The sequence below is a fragment of the Morone saxatilis genome, unplaced genomic scaffold (assembly GCF_004916995.1).
Source record: "Morone saxatilis isolate NCDOM2014 unplaced genomic scaffold, NCSU_SB_2.0 Contig15, whole genome shotgun sequence".
Classification (NCBI taxonomy): Eukaryota; Metazoa; Chordata; class Actinopteri; family Moronidae; genus Morone; species Morone saxatilis.
Genome location: NW_023339707.1, coordinates 21,570,248 through 21,579,045, shown reverse-complemented (window position 1 = coordinate 21,579,045; position 8,798 = coordinate 21,570,248). Strand labels below are relative to the sequence as shown.

Here is an 8,798-nt window from a genome sequence, read left to right as displayed (position 1 = left end):
ACCACCACCACCACCACCACCACCACCACCACCACCACCACCACACACACACACCCCACCCCGCTGTGGTATTTTTACTGTTTGCACTGTACACACCGTTCTTGAAATTCACAGTTTTAACTCATTAGTGTGTATTTTCTTCTGCGTCTCACAGGAGGTGCTGGTGTGGCTGACTGCCCTGCAGAAGGAGATGGGTGGAGAAGTTTCTGATGACTTGATGAGGGATTACATCTGGAACACACTTAAATCTGGAAGGGTAAGGATACTACTGCCATTGTTTGTTTTTTTTTAAGCGACAACCTTACTCAATTAGGAAATAATTTATACGTCACAAGGACTCTCTGCCTTTGACAGCTTGAGATTGCAATATAAAACATGAAATAAAATGACATAGCTTGGGTATTTTCTTTTTAATGAGCACTTAAATGTTCTAAAACATGCTACGCAAAGATTGGTAGGTTGCACGGGTTAAAAAGTTCTCTTCTCTCTTCATAGGTTGTGCCAGGCTATGGCCATGCTGTCCTGAGGAAGACTGACCCCCGTTACACCTGCCAGCGTGAGTTTGCCCTGAAGCACCTGCCCAACGACCCCATGTTCAAGTTGGTTGCCCAGCTTTATAAGATTGTGCCCAACGTGCTCCTGGAGCAGGGCAAGGCCAAGAACCCCTGGCCCAATGTTGATGCCCACAGCGGAGTGCTGCTGCAGGTAAGACATGCATGATGGCATATAATCCTACGCTTGTCATCTTATGGTTGCAAATACAGATTCTGATCTGTGTCTGTTTTCTCTGTCTGTGCAGTATTATGGAATGACTGAGATGAATTACTACACTGTGCTGTTCGGTGTGTCCCGAGCTCTCGGCGTGCTCGCCCAGCTGGTGTGGAGTAGAGCCCTCGGCTTCCCCTTGGAGCGCCCCAAGTCCATGAGCACAGATGGACTGATGACACTGGTGGGAGCAAAGTCAGGCTGAAGAACCACCTGAAAGGAGCCGGGGGTTAGTGTGAAGGGTGGGAGGAGGTGGGAATATCAAAAAGGCAGACATAAATTGACCCCCTGTCATTTCCAACCCCAGGGATTCAATGGGATTCAAAGAGACAGTACGCTTTTAATGTCATTTCACGAAAGAAGGGCCTTTTTAAATCGTCACACCATTAGTGTTTAAGTGTGTTTAGGTAACCACTGATGGGTTTTCCTTTCATGTCTCCATATTTGGAACATGAGCGGTAAAAACTTCAGACACACATACATGTTAACCCATAGTAGGCTCAAACTATGTACCATTAGAAGTCTGCTAGCATCGCTAAGATTTTCCCCTGTGCAGTGCCTGCGTGTTTTTCATTGGGCACAAGGTCTGAACTATGAATAGGCAGTGGCATCCAAAGGGAATTGTGGGAGCGAATTACTTCCTTCATATTTCTTTAAATATCTAAAGTTAAATACCCGACTCAACCTTTCCTGCTTTTGGCTAATGCAGTGATTTGTTTTAGAGGATATCCGCAAGCAAAAGACCTTTTTCTCCAATCAAGACTCTCAACTTAGATTCTTCTATGCAATGTTCCCAGATGTCATCCCACCCAGTCTATCCATGCGTTTCACTCCCATTTATGAACACTCCAGTTTTAGAAAGGAAAAAAAAAAAGGTCCTTACAAGTAAAATGAACAAACTGTTCAACATATACATTCACAAACATGAAAATCAGTTAAAAGATACTGCCCCTTTAAATCTTTGGTGTCCCCTTTTTCTCCAACTTATAGGTTTTTTTCTTTTTAATGATGACCTGTATTCCCTCTATGATCAAAATAACTGTCTTGTCCATATAGAAATGATTTTCCTCCGCTTTTTTTTTCCGTTAACATGCTTTCCTATTTTTAATGTTTCTCTCTGCTCAAAGGGTCTTCAGAATGGTAGAGAACCAAGAAATAATGTACAGTTACAGTAATGATAAGATTTGAGCGAAGGGTGTTGTAATTGGCAGCCTGTAGTAAATCCTTAAGAGCAAGCTTGAATGAAACGTGGGGTGGGAGGGGGGGGGGGCTGTGTAAGTCCTGTCTTATTTGAGTGTATGTTTGTTACTTTATCCCCACAGGAGAGCGCTTTAAACATCAACTACTCCAAAATGAGCACTTGCTTGATTGGATTTCCTAATTTGTAGCAGTAGAACCCTCCCAGGTTGATTGTGTCCCTTTTTACAGGGTTTTTTTTTTTTTTGGTGTTGAATATGTATAAAATCTTTGGGTTCTCATTTTGTGGTTTTATTTATACTTTGTGTACATAGGTATATATATGTATAGCTTGAATGTATGAGCTCTGTGCGATCACTTGCTTGTAATAACCACAATGATTACCATAGTTTACCAACTGTAGTAGTGTCCAGTCTCACTGTAATGTTCAGTCCCACTGGTCACTGTGAAATTCTAACAACGAACAAAAAGAAAGGCCGCAGCTATCTTGTATATACACGATTTCTTGCCTAGCTTTGTGGGCTTTAGCCGGTGCTGTTTTTCAGGTGTTTCACTTGAATGTTTCAAGCTTGCTCTTAAGTTCTGGGTTTGTCAACACTCCATTTTTGTGTAGTTAAAAAGCTCTTGCATCTTTTACTACTCTTGCCGCGCTAGTTTAGTAGTTCACTCAGATGTTTGAATCTCTACGCTCTGCTACCACCTTCCTTCTGGCTTCATCAGGTGTGTTTGTGTTTTATTGTAGTGTTCTTTCGTGTGGGTGGTTCAAGAGACGTAGTTATTTTGATCGTAGAGGAGCATAACAGTTGTACATGTTAACTGGGAGAATTCATGGCAGGTGGATTCATCAGAGAAACACTTGGGGGATCGGGCTGGCTGGGTCAAATGGGCAAGAAAAAGCTTGGAAGAGCGAATATTGGAAAACCTAACAAAAAATGAAAAATAAAGGTTTTTATTAACACTTTGTTGATCTCATTTTGTTAATGGTTATATAAAGGTACGTGTAAAATAAAGCAGGTTACATTTCCATCACTGTAAAGAGGATATTCTTTCATTATCTGGTGTTGTATAAATAATCAGAGCTGAATACACAACCAGTGAAGGTCACGGTCATGTGCGCTCAGCTGACGGATGATTTGTTAAGAATTTCTGTCACGTCTGTAATGTGAGGACGACATTACAACACAGAAGATACGTCAGTGTGCTCTGTCAGGGAGCAAAAGTCTCACGCAGTAAATCTGGAGTCACTTTTGTTGAGACGTACGACGAGCAGCAAATTGAATTTTGGAAACGAGTTTTTGAATGTGAGACAAAATCATTATTTGTAACGGTCTCATTCTCCAGGGCGACAATCAATTACATTTGCCATAATATTTAGTTTCACATCTTCCCCTGTGACAATATATGTTTGAGGCCTTGCTTTAATGTAATGCATACAATTGACGTGATAAAGAAAGAAGATAGGTCCAAATGCCCACCTCTACTATGTGCTGTTATTAATAACTGGCCCACATACCATCAACCCACTCTGGTTTCTTCCTGGTCAGCTGCCTTTTGAAGAGCTGCGTCCACTCTGTGTCCCTGAACCCAAACAGACTCTGCCTGTGTGGTTTCGCTGCAACAAAGCTTCATCCAAGTTAACCATAAAGGATTCATTTCTGCAGATCACTCTAAACACGTAGAGAAAGGAATCAGGTTTGTCTGAGCAATTTGTAAATGACTTGGTGCACACAAAGAAATGAATTCCACCTGCTTTTTTAAATTTTATTTAAATAACAAAGCTCTGAAATACACCCACAGTATTTACAAAGATACATTTTAGCTTGCAACAAAAGTGAACTGCAAAATAATATATTCTATTGTAGCAACTCTTCAGTCAATGATAGTGTCACCGTCCTTATGTACATACAAGGGTACCACTATTAGACCACGGGTCATCCTGCAATCTGACAATTTATGTGCAAATATATTACAGGGTTGAAGGGCTAAGATGATCATATAATACTCTTTAGATATTTCTTGGGTTTATACTTTCTGATACTAGTTATCCTCTGATTCTGATTAAAATAATGCTTTTAATTTCCATTACAGTACTGCCACCTACTATAATAAATCTTGGCATGAGATTCAATCTGTATCAAAGATATTGAAAATAAAACATCCAGCAAAAAAATAAAAACATTTGGGTGAAGATGAGACAATATGAACAACGTGTGTTCCATATGGTAAAAAAAATAGACGTAACCTATTTAATTGCTTTAGGATATAGCACTCAGAAATGGCATTTAACAATCTTTTAATAAGTTAGACTTTCTACGTAACAGTGATTCATCTTACTAACAGTGAAAATAAATCTAATTTTAAGCCCAAAACTAGCTTTAAAAACACTTTTTTTATTGGAGTATGAGACTTGGAGCACGTGGACATAATGAACTGGACTTCTTCCATTGACTTGTGGCAACTTGACCATATCGGTCGCTTCTCAAATGGTAAGAACAATCAATTGACCTAATGAGCCCTTTATTGTGGAATAAAGCCAGTGGGCTACTTAGATATGAAATATAAACCCCAACTAAATGTAGTCACGCCCTAACGATGCAACACTAAACACTAGGAAATGTTGTGTAGACTATATTTGCCTTTGTTAATTACATTCATGCATGATAATGGATATAAATAAAAAGCTAAAACATCAACAAAATATAAGCATGAAACCCAAAGACAATGATAACATCGATAATGTTTTATTCTACAGCCCAGCAATGTATTTTATACTCACAATGTACAGAGGAGTAACATCCTCCTGGTGACCTTCAGAAGATGGACCATAAAATACAAAAAGCAGAGTAGGGAAACTTTTACATAACCTGAAAGTAATCAGATTACTATCAATACATGTCCCATTATTTAAAGCAGACCATTCAGTGATCATCTGAAAGTACATTTTCATTCAATACAAAATGTACAGAACATCCTGTATGATCTGTGACATTCTTGTTGTAAGTATTTCACAGTATTCTCCGGCCTGGCCGTGGAGTCATTCAGGTGCTCTCGTTTGTGCAAAGTTAACTTCTGGTAATCTTGGGATAGTTACTAGTGCTGGGCTGTAAAATAAGGCATTATTAAAATTTGGCAGGCCAGGTCTCGGTGTCCAAACACACAATCCTCACAGCACAACAACAGCCAAGTTAAAAGATACATTTCCCAAACCTCAAAGCCAATTGAGGGCACAGCTGACTAAATAAGAAATTACCCTTTTCCCCCCTTTTGCAAACTCTCTCAACATCCCAGACATGGCACATTTAATCCGAACCCCAATAAAACTGTAAAAATGTGCATATAACCACTGATGGATAAATTAAAAAGGATGAAATAAGTTATCGTTTTGCACCAAGTTCACTACTATATGTCAAACGATACAATGAAACTTCAATTTGAAATAAATGTGAATAATAAAAGTAAAGGCAAAGAACAAGCTTTCCTAACACAGTATTATCAGCTGATCAAAGTGCTGAAGGTAACTGGTTAACTAAAAAAACTGGACACACTGTGACTTGAGAACGCGTCAGTGTGGCAAATAACCTTCAGGTCACAGTGAAACTAGAAGATCCCAGTTAAAAATTTGTTGAGTGTCACTGTGCTGTTTGTTTAAAATAATAGTCGACTCTCTACCATTGGTGACGTTGCAATGGTTTACTGTTTGTTTACATAAATACAGCTTGTAACTGCCATGGAGCAAGAGCAATGGTGAGGTCCTTCCGCTAAACAAGGATCCCTTCAAGTTGGAGGTAGACAGAAAGGAGGAGGAGGAGATTAGCGAGAACCTGTTGAGGCAGCAATTCCAACATAATGCGTACAAGAGTCGGATGTGACACATCTTCGGGAGCTGCGATGGAGACTTGACGTGATGGGTGACTAAGCAGCATCATGCAGGTTCGTGTGGATAAAGGAAATAAAGGTTGGTATGATTTAAGGCCGGATGAGGACATACGGGTGCCGAGATCACGTCTGATGCACCTCGTGAAACATCAGCTCTCGTGGGATGCGAGTCTCTGGACCGTAGAGCTTACAGGCTCGCCGCTCAAACGCGGCGACATTCTGCTTTACGACCTCGTCGAAGAACATGGTGGCTAACTGGGAGTGCAGCAAAGAGCGGAACTCAAAGGAAATCTGTTAAAGATACAGAAATAATAATGATCTCTTTAGTGTATGCCAGAGAGCAGGTTAGTCCTCAAAATGTGGCAACAACAGAAGGTGGACAGACATTTTGGAAAATACACACATTGCATTCTTGTTAAGGGTTAGATGAGAATATAATTGTTGCGTCTGTAGCTTAGCATAAAGAGCGGACTGAGGAAACTGCTCGTCTGTCTTCAGGTAACAAACGTTACATTTCTTGGCTCGACTTACTGTTATCATCTTAGAGCGGAGACTCCAGGAAGTCACTGCTTGAGGAAAAGATATAATCCCACACATAACCACTCGTAGAACTTCAACTTCTTGTTTCTACACTTTGTTTGCGAGCCGTTTTCCCCCCCGACTTCCAGTATTTAAAGCTACATTTATACAGTTAAGCCAACTGGAGCTGAACTGAGACTTAACAGCTTCTCATCTAACTCTCTTCAAGAAATCTAATACGCGTTTTCCTGTTTACTATTTGAACACACTTCTGATAAAACAGAACATTTTAGCTTTGTGTTGCTCATCAAGGTTTGTTTGAGCGTGGAACGGGTTACACTACAACAGCAGTTCTCTGAGTCCATTAAGGTTTATCGAACCACAATGAGGGAAAGAAGTCGCCGCAATAGAAAACGTTCTTGGTCGAGTGACACAAAGCCAAAAGGGAATTTTGTGCTTTACCAGAAGTGTTTTCAAACTATTTTTTTTTAAGTAAAAGACGTCAGGGATGAAGACTAAACTGCAGCACACAGTCACTTTTCTATGGGAGCTGCCAGAAATGTACTCACTGTGTGAGACTTTTATCAAGGTAATTACAAAAACAAATGTATGAAGAGTGTCTGAAACACGGCCAACGAATCACCACAAGAAGCGAGCTGCAGGCTACTTACAGAAAAGTCTACCGTGCAGGTGCGAGGGTAACCGGGAATGCCAGGACTGAAGCGCCATATCGTCTCCAGGTGATTGAACAGCTTTCCATCTGTACACACGGCCTAAAACCCCCCCCAAAAGAGAAACTCTGTGATTACAATCAGGAGCTTTGAGCAATGAAATTATAGTTATTTAAATCGTACAGATGTTCATTCACAGGACTGACAGACTCAGTGAAGCTGCCGGCACTTACCTTCACTAGATGAGGCCGGACACTACTGATCATAGATGTGTATCTTTCCAATAAACACGCTAATGTGTTAATATGGAAGACCGTTTGTTAAAATAATGATTTAGTTTCTCAGTGTATCTTTAGTATTTTTAAAATATTGAGAAAGAATTTTAAAATACTAAGTCATTATTTCGAGATACTTAGTAAAAATATTGAGAAAGTTTCTAATTTTGAGATACTAAGTCATTATTTGGAGAAAGTTTCTCATTATTTTGAGATAAGTCATTATTTGTAGAAAGTTTCTCATTATTTTGAGATAATAAGTCATTTTTTTGTAGAAAGTTTCTCATTATTTTGAGATACTAAGTCATTATTTTGTAGAAAGTTTCTCAGTATTTCGAGATACTAAGTCAAAATATCAAGAAAGTTTCTCATTATATTAACACTTGTTAACATCATAAACAATATTCACTAAACAAAAATTAGCATTAGTGTCTTAGTCGGCTTTTCTCTTACATCATTTAAATTATTTAAAATCGTACAGATGTTCATTCACAGGACTGACAGACTCAGTGAAGCAGCCGGCACTTACCTTCACTAGATGAGGCCGGACACTACTGATCATAGATGTGTATCTTTCCACCACCGGAGGGAATCCCACTTCAAGTTGTGCTTTCGAGTGTCCGGCTCTTTTCATGATGGTCTGGGACTTCTTACACCAGGGCACAAACAGCTTGTACTCGTCAACATTGGCCACCACATCGTACATCTCCTGCATGGAAAACCTACGACAGCAAGCACCGCGAGGTTATGGGCTTTAAAAAAACAACAACAACAGCAACAAAACAACATACGACTAGGTGACACTGGAGAGAATTACCCGAGGATCCTGCGCTCGGAGTACTCCTTCCTTTTGTTGGTGAGACTGATGAAGTTTCTGCTTTGAGGAACAGCCGTCATCGTGTCCCAGTCTTGAACGCAAAGCACTCTGGGGGTTCTTGTCATCAAAATGCCGCACGACGACAGGTGTCTAAAAAAGGTAAGAGGAAATGTCCTGTAAGCCCCATTCTGGAAAGAGTGCAGCCTGACGCAGTCCACAACAACAACAACAACAAAACAGAGGCCCGCTACGTTCCAGAGGACACAAACAACAGTGCACCAGGAGGTAATGGAAGGTCTCTGTGTTGGTGAGTGCGCTGGTGTTTTCTGAGTTGTGCGAAAAGCAAAAAAAAAAAAAAACCTATAATGTCGCAACCAGTCAGGCTCGTTGCACCACTTCGCAATGTGTTTTCCCAAAGGTAACCTGTAGAAGGTTATTAAATGTGTTTAGAAACATTCCTCATTACAGATTAGGGGATAAGGATGAGCCGATGTTGCTTTAAAGTAATATATCCCAATATTGCAGGGTAGAAAGTTTCTAATTTTGAGATAGTTTCTCATTATTTTGAGAAACTTTCTCATTATTTTGAAAAACTATGTCATTATTTCGAGTTACTTAGTACAAATATTGAGAAAGTTTCTCATTATTTTGAGATAAGTCATTTTTTGGAGAAAGTTT

The 8,798-nt window shown here is 39.9% G+C and overlaps 2 protein-coding genes across 2 annotated transcripts in view; one reads left to right on the top strand and one right to left on the bottom strand.

Moving 5' to 3' along the window:
• cs (citrate synthase) overlaps nucleotides 1-1,676 on the top strand; it is an 11,374-nt gene extending 9,698 nt beyond the window's left edge. The window contains exons 9-11 of the mRNA XM_035656206.1: nucleotides 155-256; nucleotides 496-705; nucleotides 800-1,676. Coding sequence (XP_035512099.1) covers nucleotides 155-256; nucleotides 496-705; nucleotides 800-970 — 483 coding nt within the window. The 3' untranslated portion in view covers nucleotides 971-1,676. The remainder of the gene's footprint in view (nucleotides 1-154; nucleotides 257-495; nucleotides 706-799) is intronic.
• Nucleotides 1,677-4,687: 3,011 nt separating this feature from the next.
• On the bottom strand, nucleotides 4,688-8,268 carry si:dkey-190g6.2 (coenzyme Q-binding protein COQ10 homolog A, mitochondrial). Its single transcript, XM_035657431.1, has 4 exons — nucleotides 8,121-8,268; nucleotides 7,833-8,025; nucleotides 7,029-7,130; nucleotides 4,688-6,129 (listed from the first exon to the last, which is right to left on the bottom strand). The coding sequence occupies exons 1-4, from the start codon at nucleotides 8,243-8,245 to the stop codon at nucleotides 5,962-5,964; spliced, it is 588 nt and encodes a 195-aa protein (XP_035513324.1). The 5' UTR covers nucleotides 8,246-8,268; the 3' UTR covers nucleotides 4,688-5,961.
• Between the last annotated feature and the right edge of the window lie 530 nt (nucleotides 8,269-8,798).